Source organism: Styela clava, chromosome 5 (genome assembly GCF_964204865.1).
Source record: "Styela clava chromosome 5, kaStyClav1.hap1.2, whole genome shotgun sequence".
Taxonomy (NCBI): Eukaryota; Metazoa; Chordata; class Ascidiacea; order Stolidobranchia; family Styelidae; genus Styela; species Styela clava.
This window is the reverse complement of record NC_135254.1, coordinates 15657941-15680627: the sequence shown is the minus strand read 5'-3', so window position 1 is coordinate 15680627 and position 22687 is coordinate 15657941. Positions and strand designations below refer to the sequence as shown.

The 22687-nt window shown below is 34.6% G+C and overlaps 1 protein-coding gene across 2 annotated transcripts; it reads right to left on the bottom strand.

Moving 5' to 3' along the window:
- Window positions 1–4216: 4216 nt before the first annotated feature.
- On the bottom strand, window positions 4217–21370 carry LOC120343950 (integrin alpha-9-like). Of its 2 annotated transcripts, none has more exons than XM_039413001.2 (29): window positions 21169–21370; window positions 20510–20778; window positions 18568–18752; window positions 17779–17890; window positions 17419–17602; window positions 17020–17167; window positions 16840–16937; window positions 16100–16293; window positions 15640–15713; window positions 15178–15331; window positions 14763–14851; window positions 14035–14277; window positions 13249–13452; window positions 12353–12492; window positions 12081–12229; window positions 11590–11759; window positions 11233–11330; window positions 10798–10914; window positions 10321–10480; window positions 9614–9751; window positions 9389–9477; window positions 9210–9299; window positions 9001–9109; window positions 8593–8730; window positions 8225–8353; window positions 7727–7861; window positions 7147–7251; window positions 6800–6928; window positions 4217–5878 (listed from the first exon to the last, which is right to left on the bottom strand). In XM_039413001.2, exons 1-29 carry the CDS (start codon window positions 21351–21353, stop codon window positions 5618–5620), a joined length of 4296 nt encoding a protein of 1431 aa, XP_039268935.2. In that variant the 5' UTR covers window positions 21354–21370; the 3' UTR covers window positions 4217–5617. The 2 variants fall into 2 exon arrangements, with proteins under 2 accessions (XP_039268935.2, XP_077968660.1); XM_078112534.1 differs by having other exon boundaries at window positions 20603–20778.
- Window positions 21371–22687: the final 1317 nt, after the last annotated feature.

Genomic DNA, 22687 nt, shown 5'->3' with positions numbered 1-22687 from the left:
GAGCGGCTCAAATCGTGACTTCTACAGACGCTACCTTCGTCAAATCACCGCCAAGCGCTAGAGAGCGTACACAATGTATACAAAAAAATACAGTGATCACAAGGTGTCGTACGAGATTCGAGTGAAATCGATTATTTTGATTTAAAAATTACATCAAAATATCGACGTTTTGATGATTACGTACAGCGTGACGTCAACGACGCAAATCCCTTTCTCTCTCTTTGTAGCCGACGTCACTTTGCGTAGCTCGTGCGTTACTCGCTGCTACATCTGAACGCCAGACATCGCGGCGCCCAGTTTTGTGAAATTTAAAAATTATGCTTATCCATGATCCTAGTCACTAAATCCTACAAAAACATCACTATCGTCTCAGTCATATGTTGTTTATTTAAAAATATGGGTATGCATACGCTTAATGCATATGAAATTTGTCGATTTTTGTTTTTGCATACTTCCTCCGACACCGATAGATACCGTAGCAATTGGTAATACGTTAGGCCTGAAACATGTATCTATACGATCATAATGATTGGATATGTCTGTTTACGATCGACAGATGATAATAATATCTTTAACAGGTGAGCGTAGAACTCTACATAGATGCACACAGCAGGAGGTTGGACCACATACAGGTGAGGCGCAAAATGAAAAAAAAGTGGCGAAGTTTCTTTATGCCGTTTTTATCCGTTTATTGTCATTTGACTTTATCTATCTACCTGTGAACACATTAAATCTGATCTATCACATTGGTTCCACAAGAACTGTTGCAAAGACCCGTCTAACCCATGTGGAAATGATTACAATTCCTGATTTTGCCAGCGTTTCCTTCAATTCATCTGTTTATTTTTAACTGTCGAATTTTTGTTCATACCTTACTTGTTCCATATTGCTTTTTGATTTCAATTTTTACTTTTGCCAGTGTTTCATTCGATTCATCCGTTTATTTTTAATTGTCTAATTTTTGTTCATTCTTTACTTGTTCCATATTGCATTTCAATTTCAACCTACACCAGTGTTAGGTACTTTCAATTCTTCCGTTTTTTTTTTCTTGCATTGAAAATAAACGATCATAAAAGAACGAACTAGCATTTTGCAATAAATTAGGAGTAGTTTGTGAAATATATACGAGTTATAATAAAGGACACAAGAATAAATAGTTAAGCTTCGCGAAGCGGCAAGAGTAACGTCACGTAGTAACGTCACGTACAAACGTCAGTATGCAACACGCAAGACGGGTCGTGGCGGCGTAAGGTCTATCCAGCGACGTTGTCACGCGTCATTGCTTACGCAGACATTTCTCTCTCACGACGAGTTGACGCAAAGAGAAAAGTGGCCATCCGAAGTTAGATAATTTTAGAATAGACGAATAAAGACAATAATTTCAATGAAAAAAGGCTTTGATGGATATGGAACCGACTTTATCAAGACGAGAATAGCCACAATGTATTATATTCCAAATTTGGCTTCAGTTGAACAACATGCGGCGGAGATATTGTTCAAAATATAGTGAAATCATCCGAAGTTAGCCGGTTTTACGGTAGGTACCGGGGTTTGGTATAGTTTAGTACCACATGTACTTCTAGTTGGCCTGGCTAAACAATATTTGCATATGTCATTCCTAACCCTCACCTGACTGAGTCACCCAAAAATTACGTCATTTTAAGTTTTTAACGTCACTGTGGCGTAATAAGGCCCACCAGAGTATGCGAATGATCGTCCAAAACGCGCAGACGATCACACGAAATCGAGCAAGCTCTTTCTCTTGTTTTCTCGTCACAACGACAGGAGAGACATCGCCGGCCTTAGCGAGTTCGTTATCGGCGGCGCAGATGCCATCTCGGGCGATCGTAATTATACTTTGGCAAGCCCTAAGACGTGATGGTGACGTCGTAGTGGTGTAATTTTTGTAATTTTTTAACCGGTAGGCCTATTATTACCGGTACCGTAACGGTACAGTATTGTTAATTTCCTTGCTTTCCCAAATTCAACCTCGTTGTAAAGACAGATCGACAGTTTATGGTATATACTGTAACTCACCTATATGTTTCGTGATATACCGTATCATGTTTGAATGATTTGAAGAATACTGTACTGTAATTCTATTTTGCTAAGATCAAAGTGACTACCGGTATAAACTTTATAGTCACTTTGGCTACGATAAACGCCTGCCCCTGTGCTTCCAAGACTGGACTTGTTTACTGATTCGTCAGATGTTTCGAGAAGACCCGTCCACGCGGTGGCACATTTTTCGAATATTGTTGTTGTTTCTTTCGTTTCGTTTCGTTTTCGTTTCGGTATGTTAGTCGTTGGTTTCAATCAATCAATTTTTTTTTAGTTGCTCTGGCATAAAACAAAACAACAACAAACAGAAAATCAATATGCATAGATATCCGGAAGACCTGTTTCAGGCTTTCTGTCAACAAATAAAGCCAATACCAATAGCTTTCAGTAGTCATTGAAATTGATCTTTTCACATGGTGCTATAATTGTTTTTCATAAACCAAAGTTAATCCTATCTTCTTAAATCCAATATTTTAATTATGTATTCATTTCATTTATATTCCTTTTCATATACCATAGAAATTATTCAAATACGCTCATTGGGTATAATTACCACTATTTGTTCTCCATATTATTAATTCTCTAGAGTCTAGACCCCTAGTAATTTTTTTCTTAATATGCATGAATCAACAAACCTGATAACTAACTTCAATCATTAGCCCCTTGTAATGGTGCATTTTTACAATTATTTAAGTGTATAATACTCTATAATTAGCCGTTACACACATAGTCATCCAATACCTGTGAATCTTATGCATAACAGTGAATATGGGGGGAGCTGACTTGGATGACTGTATGGTCGTATCGCTCCCTCCAGTCTATACCATAAACGGTGTTTATTTATTTGTATTTATGCTTTCTTATTTATTATTGTTTAGGTTGACGAAACAATAAATATCGCTCTCTCCCAATACCATTTTCCCAGCAACGACTTCTTCGTTAACCGTAGGCTACTTTGTCAACATTGGCTAATCATAGGGTTACCATATTTTTGTCACCTCAAAGCGGGACGCCTCCGAAGACCATAGCTGTGATTTTAACAAATATAAATTTACCGATTTCACATTAGCACCTATGGAATTTTTATTTGTTTTGCGGATATTTGAACCTATACTAACCCTAACCCATGGGTTTTCACATTAGGGGCCTACATTTAAAAACATCCTCGCTGCCTCTGGGACGTATGGTAAGTAGAGATGTACCGATACCACTTTTGTCGCCGATACCGATACCGATCCGATACCAGCTAAAACGGACGATACCGATACGCCAATATTAAAAAACGATCGATATTGCCGATATTTCAATACCAATACTATGTAATTATTACCTCGAGTGTACAGGTCAGAAGGTTTAAAACAATAATCTTTGAGCTTTATTAATAGTGCACATTATTTCGGATCAAAAAAGAGTAATATATCACGCACATATATATACATATATATATATATATTACAATATTATGCACACTATATTAAGAAGTAGATGTTTGGGATCCAAATGCGTTAATCAATTCAGATGAACTGAGTACTGGCGCTAGTAATTTCGGTGTTCAATTAGAAAACTAATAGAATTTGGCTACTGTTGGTGGTAAAATAAATAAATGTTTCGCCCACTTATCGTATGAAACTGATACAGAGAGTTACGTGAGGAGGGTTTTGTGCCAAAATAACGTCATATTTTATATTTTACACATCGGAACATCCACTAATATTCGGTTGATATATTTCTTCATAATTACCATGTAATATTAAAAATTGTAATATAAAAATTTGGCAGCGAAAATACTCAAATTGATTGAGCCAGTTTGGCTAATAAATGGCTAAAACATGCCAGAATCCGATTTCCGTTTCTACAAGCGGAGGTGGGGACGTGCATGACTCATAGTTCACGATCCATGCAAGCAAAAAATAATTTCAAGATTAGTATTTTAACCTATTTTTTAAAACATTCTGTATGATATTGAGAAGCTGAATATATATGAAATATCGGTCTAAATGTAGCCGATACCGATACCCGATACATCGGGACATCTCTAATGGTAAGCCTGCTAATCAGCAAGATGTCCACCGTGGCGTAACAAATGAAATTTTAGCAGCTCTCAGTCCCAGATAGCCTTTCGGGGTACACTTCGTTAATTACAAGCGAAATTGAGTTTGTAGTATTATTTATATATTTCATAATACAGAAGTAGAAAGGTCTAATTAGGATCAGAGGATGTTTGAATATAGTGAAACGATTTGCAATATGTTACAAACAAAAATATAAACAAATAAGTATAAGTATATAATAAGTATATATAAGTTTATTTCGACTCCATAATCAGCATAACAATACATTTGACAGATAAAAACAAATAAATAAGAACTGATTAGGAAATCAGGGAAGCAAACGAAACCTTAGATAAGGTTTATAACGTACAAAATATAAGATGGAAGGTTTTGTCAAGAGGAAGTGGTACGTGTTTACTCACCTAAAATTATTAAGTTATTTCACACACGCTCACATGCACCCACCAGCTACACACACACACACACACCCAACCACTGAGAAGTTATTTAAGTAAGAATAAAACGCGATAAATTTAGGGTATACTATACATTAAACAAAAAAATAAAAATAAATACTAGAAAAAGAAAAAAAATTATTTGCCACACCATATTGATAATTTTGTAATGGTTGCCATTGCCAAATTGATCGATCTTCTAATCGTTAATCAAAATATAAAAGGAAGATTATATTGAAAACATATTGCCAACATATATTGGCAAAATATTGCCGACATATTGTCATATACTACGGCGTGATCTTCTTGGACCAAGTAGGGGTTCAGTTAATAAAGGAATTAGCTCGAAGTACATCTCGGAATAGAGGATTTTGAATATTGAAAAACGATTCGCAATATGTCACAAACAAAAATATATATAAACGAATATAAAGACAGTGAATATATCGTCGTATAATACGTCTTGATCTTTCATTACCATGCAGTTGAATTGTGTTTGCAATTTTGATTATGAGCTTTAAAGAAGCATGAAAGTATAAGGCAAGTATAATAAATTAATAAGGAAAATTCATATAACCACGTATTTGATTATATGCATATATACTATTTATTGGTAACGCCCAACGAAATTTAAACAATCGTTATTATTAGCCAAATAAAGCGTGAAATGAAAAACAGAGTACGATAGATCATATACTAAAGATATTAAAAAAAAATTTGATAGACGTACAAAGTACAGTGGTTAATTGCAAGTGATTGCGTTATCACACAAAATGAAATGGTGATATTGGTGAACGGAAGATACGTATTTTATAAGGAATTGAAGTACAATAACCGGTGGTAAGGATAAAATCATACAATTATTAAATTGAAGATTCTTCAATTTGATAGCTTTTCCAGTAAGTATAAATTAATACCAGACATTTATATAAGTATCCGTTTGAACTTAACGTGACATTCCCAATTTGAATGCTGAAACCGAGAGGAAATATTATTTTTGAGAACATATTGCCTATCAACAACATATTCATGAGCAAACCTTACTCATGCTTATTTGCTCCCAATCGAAACTTGGTCCAACGGTGACTCCTTTCGAGGACTCGGATCTACAGACAGCGTTGCATCAATAAAGTTTTGATTCTCATATGCTGCAGAATCAGGGGAATTTAACCCACTGCCATTGACTCCATTAAAATTGGACCCCATAGTAAACTCTTTGCCAGCGTCCACATCCGGAAAATCTGTTTCTTCGGCGAGTTTATCTTCCTCTGTTTTCTGCTTTTCAGCGTATTTGCTTCTGAAGAATCCGCACTGGGTAATTTAAAGTAAGTGAAATTTAGTTATTAGTTATATATATATATATAATTAATATAAATTAAACACGAGTCAATAATTTATCCGTTACAGCAAGAAAGATTGCTCATTTGATTTCTGATAATTAGGTTGCGAAAATTGAAGTTACGAAATAACAGGAACGGACCATCTAGACGCATTATATTGCGGAGGACACAACAAGACCACGCTATCTAGAATTTTCTATAATAATTAGACGTCTGTTGTGAGTTGGCAAGCAGTAAATAGTATATCACAACTTATTAGCACTTTTCAAATGAAAATCAAACCTGTAAAAGGTAATTTTTGTAATAAAAATATTTTATCTGCTGTGGATATAACTAACTCAATAAATGTTATCACAATACCGTTATTTTTATAAAAGCAGTTTCACAGAATATTTTTTCGTATATATATGGCGCAATTTGACTAGTTTCCAGTAAATTATCATTACTACTTTTGTTATATAATATTTAAGGGCAATCCCACGAATGACAGAATTAAATTGACATGTGAATTTCAAACTAGTATAATAGTTTATTACATGCAGAAATCTAGATATATTTATAGAAAAATAGTCGAAAATCGAAAAATAGAAATTTAATATTGTTTGCTATAACACAATGAAAATGCATGAAATTTTGAAGCTATTTTTCATTAGTTGGCAAGGTATTCAAAATTTCATATTCTCTTCTAATTTTTACGGCATACACAGATTAAATTTAAATGGTATTATTTCACAACAATGATGAGGTGGACTGAAAACAACCTGTACAAATTTTCCGAATTTAGGTAAAGCAAATTTCTAAAACTCTCACAATAATTCTCTCGTTTTACGTTTTTATTTAAGTAGTATACACCGATGATGAATAATAATTAAAGAAGAGGTTTTCACTATACCTTCCACAAGAGAAGAACAATAAGGATGAGTAGCAGAACTCCCCCAGCTGCAGCAACAATATAATACCATATGACGTTTTGTTGTTCCGGTATTTCGATAGCAATGTATTTCTTGACGACTGTCGTTATCTGAATACATTCAGAATGAATTCTATGTTTCGCAGTTTTCGTAAAAACACACGGTAAATTAATTCAAATTGGACAACATCTATCCAATGTCTAATCTATTCCAATGAAATTTATTACATTCTTCATGACGAGGTAGCTAATCAGCTGCAACATTTACATTTCGCTATTCGCTATTCGCACATAAGTCTAATTGAAAATGAATATATATGTAATCGTACCTCTTCTGTCTTGATGGTAACGTTTCTTCCGTCGCTGCTTATTATAAGAGGTGAGCCAGTAGTTGAAATCTCAAATAAAGTCTGCAGATCAACTTGAGTCTGATTCTGTAGTTTTATTTAAATATAGTGGGGATAATAACGGTTTTGATTCAACATCATGATAAGCGTAAAACGGAAATTAAAATTCTGCAGGACAATTTGATGTTGCAAGTATTTAGATATATTATATATTTGATTACTTTCGTTTCAAGATTGAATAGGAAATTGCAATGTTTGAATATGAATTCAATTGCCGAAAGAATAATTGAATTTTTTTACAGCCATTCACAATCGCATACACGGGACCCGATAACTCACTCCAAAATTTCTCTTTTTTTTAACTCAATTCATGAAACCTTTTTTTAGGACATTTGACCTTAGTGTACCTATTTAAGATGCTCTCTTGTTTTTATTCTGTCGGTCTCGCGCACCATCACTCACCCCTTCCATCAACAGGAGGTTAGACCAGCATACAGCTGACTAGTATACAAACCACCAAAGCGCAAACATTGATGAAAACAAAATTTGTAAATTTGCTTACTGTTCCTTCAAACGTAATACTTGACGTCCAAAGTCTGAATTTCGCGTAGAAATTGATTTTGTCAGATTCTCCAATATTTGCAACGTTACAAATCAAGGAATCGCAGGAGTGACCTGGTCCAAAGTCTTTGCAGTTCTGGTGGTAAAACGTCATAAATTAGGTTAGTAATTAAAGAAGAATGTTTGGAACAACCTCAAATTAGTGGCGGAAATCCTGATATTCTCGGTATGTCGTGATAATTAGAGAATGGACTAATGACCGGACGCTAGGCCGTGGTATGGCATATGACAAAGCAGTCCTATCGGCCCTCATTTCCCCGTAGATAAATATGTAAATCCTAGTCTAGTGTTGTACCGTTAGGTTAGTTACTGTTTAGTTTGTGATTATAGTCTTTATTCTGACACGACGAAGACAGAACAGCATTTTGAAATGTAAATCAAGCAACTACTCTGTACGGGGCATCACAGAATTCTGAAATTTTTTCCCTTTTCTGCTTACCATTTCTGAAACATTGATCGCGACATCTGGTGGAGATAAGGTGGCGTATCCTTTTGTTGAGTTGTCAGTTTCTGTATCTATGACGAGATCGTATGAATTGATATTGGACTGTTCACAGATGCAAGTTGTCTGTAACATTGAAAAATAAAACACTGATATTATAATCTTATATTTTATTTACTTATCTGGCTATTCATGAGTGATTGTTGCGCTACCAGTAGCTTCGAGCCCCAGTCAGTCCCATTTTGTCAAGGGCATCGCAGCGTATTGTTTCATATTTCGAATAAGCTCATAAAAGGTAATGTTTTCAAACAAACTTTATAAATTATATAAAGTTCAGCTGCATTAAATGTAAATAACCATCTTACCGGGTTGTCGACTCCAGCTGCAAATTCAGAGTTACACGAAACCTGATATAAATAAAGAAGTGGTGCGCCAGCATATTTCGACGGCCAGGTTAGTGATATTTGCGAAGATGGAATGTTGCTGTAACCAGCACCGGTAATCTGGTGAGAAAAAAGTATAGTCTGCATCTTTATTAAGAACTCGCATATGAAAAAGTATATTAACCGAATTTTTAAATTAAATATAAATAAATATTGTATATAGCCTACATTTCTAATTTTGACTGAAAATTTGATTATCGCTTACACATATTCAAAAACACCCTTCCGGGATACAAAAAGGTTAATGAAGAGTGCGTCATAAGTTTGCTGTGCTGCGAATATTTCACATGTCTTCAAATAAACAGCGTGTTAAATATATGTTATTCTTACTCTGAAAGACATTTCGATGACTGGAATTCCTTCTGATATCTCATCGACAGTAGTTATGTTTTTAGTCGTTGTCGTATAGTTGAATGATATTTCAGGGTTGCTGCTTTCTCTGTAGAAAGATGCGAATGTTAAGTATAATCATAGACTCGTAATGATATCAACTTAATTATTATTAATCAGTAAAAACTCGTAAAAATAGGATGAAGTACCTCCTTAAATTGAAATCTGATCTGTACTTGATGGCAGGCGATTTTTCCCAACTGTTGTCTAAAGTGTTGTTTTCCGTCGACGAATTCAAGCTTCGTATTAAAAGTATTCAGTAGTAACGTTAGTTATTTTAATTTAATAAATAATTTAAAATAAAATAAAATACGATTTTCTGTCTCACCTTGCATAAGTCGTTATGTTAATTATAAACGCGTCCATATTTCCAGTTCTTTTTAAACTAGAAGCGATTATGTTGAACTCGAAATAACACTAAAAAAAATAAAAAATGATCGTTTATGATTAATTTCTTGCATTCCATATATTGCTTTCATTTTTTTTTTCTCAATCCTCAACTCAAACTTCTACTTATACTTTTTATCCTTGTGCTGTATATGTTAACACTTACCCAAGCTTCAGGAATCATGATGTTTTCCTGCGAATTATATTTGAATGTTTTTGTCGTAAAACCATCTTCAGCATGAATTGGAATACCATATTCAACAACACATGATGGCAGTTCCGGGTATGATATGGAGTTGAAAATCTGAAACAGTAAAACGATATAAAACACTTGAATGAAATATAAACATGGATTGAAGGGAGAACTATGTATGTGAATAGATACATATATAGTGAATGTTGACTTGGCCATTACTGTTCCTATAGTATATGAACACTTTGTTTTGTTTTTAAATCTGCGGTATATTATTCGTTTAAATACGATTTAAGTCCATAGCAAAATAAAAAATGTATCCTTGTTTTATAGAAACAAGAGAGCGATGCCTAAATATATAGCCACGAAGGCTTAAACGATGTAGTAAGCAATATAAAGGAGTATGTAATCTGGCACAGCAGACAACTGGTATGGCAGTGTCTACGAATAACGCGATCGTGGAACCGCCACAAAGTGCGCAATTCTTTATGACGCTATCGCACAAAAAACGAATGCCATAGAGCCACAGAATTTTTTGAAATAAATAAAGGTCATGACCGTCTAGCGAAAAACACAACTTAAACTACTGATAATTTCAGAGCAATTGGTCCAGTAGCTAACGAAAAAAGTGATTTTTTTTCATAACGATAAGTAGAAAAACCGTACTCAACTCAACTTACCGTACTCAAACTAATTTTCGAAGAATAAGACACATTCAGTTTTGTGCCGAATGCATTCTCCCCCACGTTTGTAAAGTTCACACGAACGGTGATTGCTTGTGAAGTGGTTGAAGAATCAATTATAAGGATTTGACCATTTTCAGAGTAATCTTTGCCATCTCTGAAAATAGTGCGATATATAAGAATGCTGTCTTATTTTTGCGCGCTATTACCAAACTATTTGTTGCTTAGTACCTACTTATTTTTGAACTATTGGCTGAATTTCTATAGGATGAAAAACATTGGTGATATTATTTTGTTTTAGTCAAGACTTACTTAGTTCATTTAGAAAAACTTTTGGACGTTTGCGTATAGCATACTAACGGAAAACCAATTCTATACTGAAAATTCCTTCGAGGAAATTGTTCTTTTTATATCTCAATCGAAATGACTGGAAAGTTTTTGAAGAATTTGAAAGATATTTTACAGACTGCTTACATATGAAATGATGGTAGATTCATTTCTACTCCAACTCTTAAATCATGATTGCAGATATCTTCTTCGCCGCATTGCTTCATAAATCCCATTCCTGATGACTTTTTATAGGTTCGTAATCTGTACAGAATTAATTAAGCAGATACGAAGTTACAAGAGAAAGCAAGTTCTACTGCATAGGATAGGGCGGGAGTTTTCGTATTTGACCGTTGAGGAGGAAACGATATAATCATATATACACACCTGTCTCTCGCCTGGTTATAGATCAGATATTGTGATAACTAAGCAAATCATTCCATCGCTTAATATTTTATCTCATATTTATTGATAAAAGTCAACCGTTGTTTTGATTATTACTAAACCAAGAAACTAAAGGCTGTATATATCAACAAACTACGCGAAAACACAAACAGTTGAATAATGTTGTAATCAACTCACGGATCTCTAACAGAAGACATTGGTGTGGCAACATGAGAGGAAAGTAGATCATACTCAATCTCTGCAACAAGGGTAGATTCGTAGTCGCTGATATTTTTCTGATAAATAAGAAAAAATTAATTAAGTCAAGAAAGAGCAGTTTAAATGAAAAGATATCACTTTGAGCAGTATATATATAATTTATTAAAAGTAAATATACCGAGGAAAAACTAATGGTAGTTTTTCAAATCTCAAAAATTGTGTTAGATTGAAAACTATCAATAGGTAGAGAGTGAACAAACTCATTGCATACATTAAATCCATGATATTTTCTTCCAAATTAGGGTATTTTATCAATTTTTAATACTCAACACATACTCTCATATCGAATGTGTGCACGAAGCACTTCGTTTCTCCGACAGGCAGTGTAGTATTTTTCGTTAATTTTGTAGTTCCTGTACCAGAACTCAATGAGGCTGATCCGAATTCAAGTCTCTTTTCGCTATCCGTAGTTTTCGAGATATCAAGCGTCAAGTTGTATTCAATACCTATCCGACAACGAAGACAAGAATTTAAATAGAAATTTGAAGTCTAAAAAAATTGATGTCCAACAATTCTCCAATGGGACAACGTCTTTCTCAAAAATCCTTTGTATTGTTTTCATCTACATTCTACACGATGATAACAAGGTCTATAACGTTGTATTGATGCTTACATTTTGATTCAAATAGTTGTGTACTTGGCAATTTCAAATGAAATGCCATCGATTTGGTATTTTAGTTATCAACTTTAAATTTTCAATTGAGGTTTCTGTCATCTACCCGAACTATCGAAAAAATAATGTTTTCTTTTGCATAAAGCAAAATTACCTATTTCCGACTCGATTGAGGTACCGTTTACCGTGAAACAGACTTCAATCGAAGAGCAGTTTTTGTAGTTATTCTTGATGCAGTTGATAATATCGAGCTTTGTTGTTTGAAAGTGTATTGTTGCCCAAATATTTACCACTGGTCGAGATCTGAATTACGACGATATATGTTGAAAATGTAAAAGCAAAAAAGGCTATAAACATTTACTTCACTTTTCCAGTACATATGTCATATTTTATCTAATGTTGTGTGTGAATAAATTTGATTATTACCTCAAAAGAACAATAGAATCACTTTTTGGTGCTCCAACAAATATATCCGGGTATGAATTTTTATCAATATCAATATTTCCTTGCATGGATTGTCCAAAATATTTTATTGTAGGATCAAATAGAGATGATGCAAGAATTTTCTGAAAAATGAAATACTTTTAATAGGGATGTGGTTGGTATTGTCCTGTATAACTGTATAATAAATACAGTTTGACCTGGTATCAAACTACTAGAAACTCAACTAATTCATTAAACAAACTTAGTGTATTAGTTAAAATGTGAGCAAATACTATACAAAATGCTATCGGTAAAGGTTAATTGGACACGTTAGTGGACATAGCAATCGTTTTGTTATTATGTTGTTGTTGTTCTTTGTCACAGAAAAAAATCGCTTTTCTCTTTGATTACTGGACCAATTGCTTTAAAATTTTCAGTGCTCAAGTATTCAATTTTTCGCAAGAAGACTATTACTTTTATTTATTTCAAATATTCTGGTGAGCTCTATGGATTCGTTTTATTGTGTGCTATGACGTCATCAAAACTTGCCACTATGTGGCGATACGTGTCCATATATATTTGAGCATAGCTCTCTTGTTTTCTGCGAATCACTAGTTGAATATCAGCGCACTTTTAATTCTCACTAAATTAAATAATTAGCTTTGTTAGTAAAATTGCTTACTAGTTATTTGCTTTCGTACGTAAAAAGTTGAAAAAAAATAACGCAATTCGAGAATATTTGGCTTTTTTACATTACGCCATGGATTGATTGAATTATTTTGAAAACCTAAAAATAAATATTAGTAGGAAAATTTGAATTACAGAAAAATGACAGAAGATGATAATGGTAAATTGTGCTACAAAAGATTTCGATACAAAACGATTGTAATGCTACAAACCTGACTATACGTTGCTCGCAATCCCTTCTCTGTACCATGATACACAAAAACCGCGCCTCGGCCATCTTCAGCAAACGGAGCACCGATAATAACGTCGTTATACCCATCCAAATTCAAGTCTCCGGCGTTTGTCATTGCTGTTCCGAACCGTCCACCAGGCAAATTGTCACCGTAGAGCTCAGTGGGAATATATGATCTAGAAGCCTTGAAAAATACTTTGTTAATATTAGGTCGGATTTTAAGTCCATAAAATATTTATCCAGCGTTTAAATCTTCATCTTGTAACGCAGCGCTTCCCAACGGGGTCGCATACTGTATTTAATATAAATTTTTCATTGTTTCTTATTTTGAATGCTGTGTATATGAAATGAATCAATGAATTTATTTTTGATTTCAATATTATTTACTCGCTGTTGCGTTGTGCCTGTTACGTAACTGTTACGTAACAATAGAGGCAGACACTACTAAAGTAAAATCACGCAGAGACGTAGGTGAAGAGTTGACTTTTTGCTTTCATTCCTCAGGCCTACATATGTATAACAACTTCAAAAGGCACAAAGATAAAGTACACATTAGCGATCACAAAATTGGGTTCCATTTAAAAGCAGCATTTTTACGTGTAAGCGCGCCGTGGGTTTTTCATAATTCCCCTGATAATTTGGCGGCGGGCGAACGAAAAGTATGGAAACAGCTGACCTAGAATGGTAATGGACTTTGTGCAACATATTCTTTCTTCGTTTGATTATTGTCATACTATATAGAACATTTTATAGCCTACTAACTTACCCAGCTCGATGAGGAATTGGCTTTCTGACTGATATAAACGAAAACTCTGCCTTCGTCGTAATTTTGATCAATATATAAAGGTGAGCCAACCAACAAGTCATCTTTGTCGTCACCATTCACGTCAACTGTCAACAAAACTCCACCAAAATAACAACCAGTATGCATTTTATCGACTGGCGGGGGTAGTATCGTTACGGCATCTTTCCAATCAGTGCTTCCTGGAACAGACTCGTACACGATAACCTGATGTAAATTGAGTAACGTTATAAAATTTGGATTTATTTCTTACCGCTGTTAGTACACTACAAATGGCCATCTTGCTTTATACAACATAGCTTTGCGACAAACTGGTTTTAGACAACAGTTGAACCACGTGTGGGTGTGACAATCCATAGAATATGTATACTTTAAAAGAACCTCCAGAAGTATGCGCACCAAGATGGCGCACAACCTGAACTCACGTTGTGTACCAGGTTAAGATTCAGGTTATGCGACATCTTGGTGCGCATACTTCAGGAGCACCGTTTGAAAGCATGTAATATAAGCCTAATGTAAGAATGACGTATACGTTAATGTGAATATTTCTTTCATAGGATATTTAATCAACTACGATTTATTTAACTGCAACACATGATTGTCCGAGCGTGGTGCTTGGTTATACTGCATTTATTTTAACTTTTTCGCTTCGCAAACAGTTCACCAGGTATATAGAAGTATTTCGTTCTTACAGCTCCTTCTAGCTTGTATCTTGGTGCTCCAGTTGCTACGTATTCTGTCGAATTGATTCCGTCAAAAAATCCCGTGACAGTGGCGTATCCTGTAGTGACAATAATTGTACGTTGCGACTGGTATTCTGGTAATACTAGCAGATAAATTCTCCAACGAATCAACGTCAAAGATATTGGTGAGCAAGCGTGTGTTCTCTTGCGTTTTTTGTATTATTTTATGCGCTCAGCGAGTTTTAAAAATATATCCTGCTATTGTAGAGTTTCATAGTCATGTATTTGCACATCAAGAGAATGTATTAACAGTAAGTACAAAACATACAATACGGGACGTCAAATGAATATAAAACTGCAATATTTCTACTATATATGACTCAAATTTGTTAGACTATTTGAATCCCCGTGAAAGTTTACCAACCTAAATATGGAGTATCTTCGGTAGAATTCTTCAAGAGGTTTTCAACGTTAGAGTAAGGTGAAATGAATGGATCTTTATCGGTAGGTTTTTCATACTTCATGATGGAGCCAATCCCTTGATACATTCCAACTCCCCCAATATATAAAGATCCGTGCTGTAATGGCAATGAAACTGTCATTATATATATATATCCAAAAAAACTCGTATCTGTTCAACGAGGTTAAGTTTTTTTGGGGTTAGGCTCGTTGCTACTCGGGGAGTATACAGTGAAATTGTTTATAATGATGAACAAATAACATAAAGACGCACGAATTAGATAAACTGAATTGAAGTGACCAATTCAGCATACCGGTACTTGAAAATTTGAAAACCCCGAGTAGTCATGCTGGGCGATTCAATGGAGCAGCAATTGAGCGTTTTCAAATCGGCAAAATTTTTTGGATTTTAACTAAATGAACTTACCATACTTGATGCTATCGATGCACCGACTTGTGCATTGTCAATGTCGTTCCCTATTTCACTGACTCCCTTGCGACCTGCCATGATGTCATATATTTATATTTATTATACACTGTTTCATAATCCATAACAAGGAAATAACACAATCACAATTTCATTTTCTATTAAATATATATTTAGTGTTTCATAATTTATTGGTATAATGTATAGATGATTAGATACTTATCCATAAAGTCCATAAAGTTTTGAAAATTTTTCCAATTGCAACGAGAATTTATCAATACCATATATTGTTTTTGCCCTAACGAATGTATGAAATGAAAACGAAATACTCAAACAATTACTAATTATAAAACAGCAAATCTGATTCTGACTTCTTACTCAAATTGAAATTGGTAAAGAGACTTTATGGGCACCCTGTTTTACTAATAATTATGGTAAAAGAGAAAATGAAATGGATAACCTTCTAATGCTTCGCTCTTTATGACTGATGTTAAATCTTTAATAACGCCCTGTAAGGCACCAAAGTCGGCAACTGTCAGAACTCTTTCATTTCCAGTCCCTCCGTTAGCAATATTTTGCAGTTGATTCAAAAATTTTTCATAATTTCCCACTCCAACAGCAAACGGCGTTATCATGTGTTTATATTTATCATGCCTGAGAATTAATAAAAACACGTCTAGGTGACTATAAAGGCTCTTTTGTGGAGTTAACTTTGAAACATCGATCAAAACGATATACTACAGATTTGAATCTGTCTTGCTAAACCACTGAGGTATAAATTGTCACACCTATATAAATTTCTCAGATCATTGACTTACTTGTTTACTCCATTAGCATTGGCTAACTAGCAATCATGGTGGCTTCAAAACTAAAGTTTTAGCAGCCGTTTGGATACATTTTTCACAGATTTTTAGACATTAATGTGTTTTGTGGATTTGCATGCTTTTTGTCAGTTTTTGGTTGTATTTTCGAATTTGGAAATTAGATCAATAACCCGATTTTGCAAAATAGTATACTATCACTAAAACGATGCATTTCAAATTTTGTTAGCATGGTCAAGATTTATTTTCAGGAATAACCGGACCCGATAATTTTTGAATTCTGTGTATGGACCTTTGGTGAAAATAGTTGAATAACCCTGCCATAGAGGATGGATATCCAAAACAAAAAAGTGATAAAAGATGGTTAAAATCAATTCACCATCCCCTGAGGAAAGCCCCATCATTCGCTTCTCCATCGGTGAGAACTACGACCATTTTCACAGACGTTTCATAGTAGTCGGATTTCGGGAATTCCACCTGTGATAAAGAAATATGTCAAAGAGTAAATAATCAAATACAAAATAAAATCATAGAAATGCTCGCTTGTATAATGTTATACCTCCATTGTTCTTCGCAGTGCATAGTATGTGTAAGTGGCAGATTTCAGATATTTCATATCCTCAATGCGCTGAGTTATACTTTCAATACCCAAGTTGTCCTCTAATTTGTAGGGAATAATAAATTTCTTGGAGTCTTTGATCTTGACACTAAAATTGAAAAAAAAATTTTTTGTTAATTACGAATAATTTATTTACCAATTCTCATAATCTCATACATATATTTGCTACCAAACAGATCTTCGTGAAAGCACATGCAAAATATGTATATATTACACGTCTTCAAATGCTTTATTTTCAACATGAATTTTGCTTGAAATAAGATATTTTCCTATTATCATCAAATTTGCAACTGAAATATCTTACATAACTCCTACATAACGTTTAACCCTTCAACTTACCCATCCCACGGATTATCTTTATTGGAAAACTGTAAAACCTGAGTTCGAACCGCGTCTCCGAAATCATTTATCAAACTAGCTGTTACATTTATCAACCATTGCTTCACGAGCGTGAAATTCGATTCACCGATGCTACCAGATCCATCCACGACAAAAATGATTTCAATTGTTTTATCAAAGCATTCTGTTAAATACAAGAAAAGATTAAATTTGTGTTCTTTCCTTCTGAATTCGCCATTTTTTTTTCTTTGCCTTTCCTTTTCTTTATTCCTCCTTTATCGACTTCTCTTTGCCTTATTTCTCTTAAATTACCATAGATTTTCTTTCTCTATACAACTGTTTCTCTCATTTATTACGTACTTGATTCATTCCAAACTTTGAATTCCCAATTACCATGTTCGTTTCCAACATAGCAAGCACCAGGTGTGCGACCCGATTCTGGACATTTTCTCTGTCGAAGAGGAGTGCAGACCTAAAGTTATAAACGAAAATATCGGTCAGAAACCGAAGACTTATCGAGCGAAGGTTAGGGGATCGCCCAAAACAGCGATCTTACTCCATATCCATAGTAACACCTTGTGTCCCATCACCAATTAATTATTTACTCACTTTAAGTATACGACATAATTCGCCCAAAACCAATAGGCTGATCATTCTAGTCCGAGATAAGATGAATTCACATGCAAAATCTGGAGCAGATACCCTAGTTCAGAGTGTCTGACTTAAATCATGTTGGCATGAAAGGTGAGTCATCTCACCTCCACCTCAACTAGAGTGCAAAAATTGGAAGGAACTCCATTTTTTCAAACACAGTAAGTTTCATGATTATTTGCTAGTTTACAACCTCGTTATGAGTGAAGTCATCTCATGACTATTATGGAAGTCCTATCTCAATCCTACTCCATGTAAAGAGCGGCCCTCGCTATAATAAGCAGAGACTATAACTCACGACTTAAGAGTAAAATAGAGTCGGAATATTTTCGAGTACATATATGACAATCATTCGTGGCTATTTAGATACCTATTCATGGGTACAAAAATTCTAAGTATTGAATCAATTCCGAGGGCAGTCTTAATGGTTAGTTAGATCGTTACATACTATATTGGAGTAGTTAAAATAAATGTATGATAGATTTTATACATGTTTACCACATAATCCGAGCTGTTTTTCATTTTTTCAATCGAAAGACCGAGTGCATCAGCTTGAGTTTTGTGATCTTGTCCAATCTGAGTTCGATCCGTGCTGTCAAAAATTGTTAACTTGGTGCAGGTTGGCGAGGAAAAATCTGGCACCCCTGTTGTAAGTTCCGTGCCAACTGTCGTCATTCCCATTGCTGGATTTGAATTTTGAATAATATTTGTTGTTAAAATGATTCAATTATGACTAGTTAACCAAAACTAATGATTCAACAAAATATTCCAAATGACCTAAATAACAAACGCCTAAGTACTAGCCACATCATAATATATTTAACGGAAATCCAGTATGACGGCATAATGGTTTTTTCACGTATATACATATGTTATAATTAGGGTTACCATATTTTTGTGACTTCAAATCGGGACGCCTCAAAAGACAACGATTCTGTAACTTCACATTTTCCGATTTTGCTACATAGGCCTACATTCCTACATTTAAAGCTGTCCCGGCTGTCTTTATTGACCATATTGTTATCGAAATTTTATGCGCATATTCTCTGTCCAAATATCGGGTTCAGTTCGAAAAATAGGAAGGAATTGACGTTAACAATACCGGGACAAATAATTCGAATTTAGACTAATTACTATTGGTTTTACATGCGATACGTCTGCCATCAATGGGAATCAGCGGGAAACGATCGCATTCACCTTCAGTAAGTAGGCTAGCGCTGCGCTACACAGAAACAACGATAACGAGAACATGTTTGTGTATTATGCTGGAAAAGCGGGACTTTTGGCTGACTTATCGGGATGGCGGTACAAAACGCTGAAAAGCGGGACTGTCCCGCCCAAAGCGGGACGTATGGTAAGCCTAGTTATAATGCTATATATTTCTATATTCTATGTCGAGAAGCGCAAGATTTCAATCATAGCGGACCCTGGTCGATAATTGTTAATGGCCCGCCATGATACCTTATGTTTGAATATAAAAATATAATCTTTGAATGAGAAAAAATTGAAATGAGTTAGCGAGCCTTTTTCAATTTGAAACGATAACTATTTATCACCCCAAAACAAAAATACCGCAATTAGACGTAGTCACACATGCAGTATCATCAATTCCCCGAAAATCATATGCGGTACCGCAACTTACTAGTACCGTACCTGTAGGCTTGATATTCGATTGCGGTCGAAATAAGTTCGAAACAGTGTGCCCATGAGTAAAAATTAATAGAGCGAAATTTTGGATGAAATATCAGATCTCACAGGATTCATGGAAAAGTTGGGAATAAATAAAAGTAATAGCTTTCTAGCAAAAAATAATCTTTACCCACTCAAAATTTCAAACAATGGTCCAGTAAACAAGGGGAAAAGCAACTTTTCATAACGATAGAAAGTAACACAAAGAACAAAAACAACAGCAACATAATACCGAATTATAATACGATTCATAATGTATTTCTTTATAGCCATGTGTCATGAAAGGACAAAAAGAATTTAAATAAATATCGGATTGTTAACAAACAATAATGAATAAACGGACACAGAGTTTCATCAGATAAGAGTCCTAAAACTCTTGTGAAAGAGAATTATCTCGTTTTGGAGGCCTCACTTGCGTGTCGAATAAATGGGCTTGCGTGCCAAGTACGGCACGCGTGCCAGGGGTTGCCCACCCCTGACTTAGTCGATAGTAAGAAATCTCTCCAACACGTTTTAAATGATTAATCTAAAACGTGTGAGAGATGAAAACGTGTTATTTAAGTAAATTGATATCGGATTTCATAATTTTTATATTTAAAAATCTCGTAATTCTCTAATTTGTGATTTAGTTTTTGATAAATGAAAATAAAAGACATCCCCCGAAAATAAGCCCTAGTGTTAGTTTTCAAAAGAAAATTGAAATAAGACACTGTCTTATTTTCGGGGAAACACGGTACGTGTCCAATAATACCTAAAGTAGTATCTGGCATCCCTGTTTCTTGAAACGTGGTATCCGGTGCCATCGTACTTTCATCATGAAACGTGGTATTCAATGCTACCGTACTTTCAAAGGTTGTTGTTGTGAACTCGCTGGAACCATACGTTGTCATAGATTCAGTAGTCGCCATTAGACTCGTCGTTGCTAAAGGCTCGCCAACGTACGTAAAGTTGCAAAGAAAAATTGCTCCTGGTGATATAGCTTGATTAACTACACCTGCACGGGGTTGTCCAACGAGTATTCTAGAAACGTAAGTTTTTGCTCGTTTTTGGTAAAATATAGAATATACGTGAGGCCTAGCGCATATTGTGGTTACTAGTGGTACCAGTCTCGTATAGTGGTTCTGGGTACAATTAACCCATTTGATCAACTCTTTTCAAAGATAGACATAATGCCAAATTTTGAATGATAACAAAATTTATGAATATTTAATTTGAGTCTTGCATAAATCTTTATGACGATAATACCAAATTTAAATAAAATATATATATATATATATCATGACTTGACGTACTTGTTATTTTACACTGCACACAGGGTATATATATATATATATACATACATAGTATAAATTAAGTTTTACCTTAGATAAGATAAAAAGATCTTAAAATGCAATTTGCTGGTATAATTACCTCGCATTTTCATCTTCCAACCTAACGTTGAACGTGTAGCCAGCATAAGCAGGTTCCTTTTCGGTCGTCCTATTGCTGGCACCGCCATCTCTCATATACAAAGAAAACGTCTTTGTAGTTTCTATGTTGTAAGATGATGCATACTTCCAAAACAAAGCAGCAATAACTATCGTTCGCCCCAACATATTTGTAAAATTAAATATAAAACTACTGTTGCAAAGACAAAGAAAAAGCTAGTTGTGCGTGTATGAAAGATTATCTTAGTTCTACTGTTGGAAGAGTTTGGTCGAGACCATGGATGGAAAAAGTATTTGCAAAATGGTCCAACGACAGTAAAACTAGCCTATCAGCTGATTTAACTCGGTTAAAATTATCAACTGGAGGATAATGAAGTTTTAGTCTCACACTCAAAAACAAATGCTGATCGAAGAATATGCTAATGAGGATTTCATGCATGTCGAATGTGTACTTTCTGACAATTTCAACTTACTCGTTATATCAGTGAAAATACAAACTTACAGGACTGTCGCGTCATATTATCAGTCGATGACATTATTAGGGATCACGGTACGGTGGAAAGCAAATAAGAATTCTAAATATAAATTTGTAAAATTTCAATCATGACATGTACGGTAGCAGTAATTAGTTTGAAAAACTCATTTCTGGCTTAGCTCTTAAAAACTGGTATAATATAATTTTCTCTTTCTAACGTATTAAAACAACCCACCAGGTATCACGTCTGCCCTTTTCCTAATTGTCGTATATATTTCGTAAAAATTTTCTGCGCGAGGCGTATCTATCCTACGGTATAGTGTAACACTGTAAACTTTAGTTAAAGCGCGTACTTCCTCTAATTTGTGAGATATAAACAAACTCACATGCTCTGGTAATATTTTTTAATGATAGGTCTTACCATGCAGATGTGAGCAAATTTCTGGAAATGTGACGGTAACTGCACTGACTCATCGAAATTATGACGACCATACCTGTGATATAACGTATTGCAGTGTGTAAAACTAATATGGCGCAATTTTCAATAACGCAACGCGCTTTTTAAAGTATTTTTAACAAAATACAACAATGCTATATTATAGAAGTATGCCTTTCGCCCATTATCGGCCGAGATTGCTTCCTTCTACTGCTAAACAATAGCCTCGTGCTATGATGTTGTCATATCTATTGGTCAACTTACGTCCTTTCGTCAGAAATTTCATGTGCCTCGAGAGTTAATCTAGTTATTTACTCTACCGTGGTGTATACACGGGATTGCATCTCGCAGTAATTCAACGTTAGTCTAACTAGTCCAATACCCTGTCTCTTTGTCGTTTACCATTTCGTCGAGATGTGAGATTAAATACAACGATCTTAATCTGGTACATCAATATTGATATGGATTTTAAATGGCTTTTTTAGCAAATTTTTGATAGTTCTGATCTATTTTCAATAGAATACTTCTAGGCTATATACTGCACATAACGAACTTAACATTTCGCTATTTCAACGATACTACATATAGATT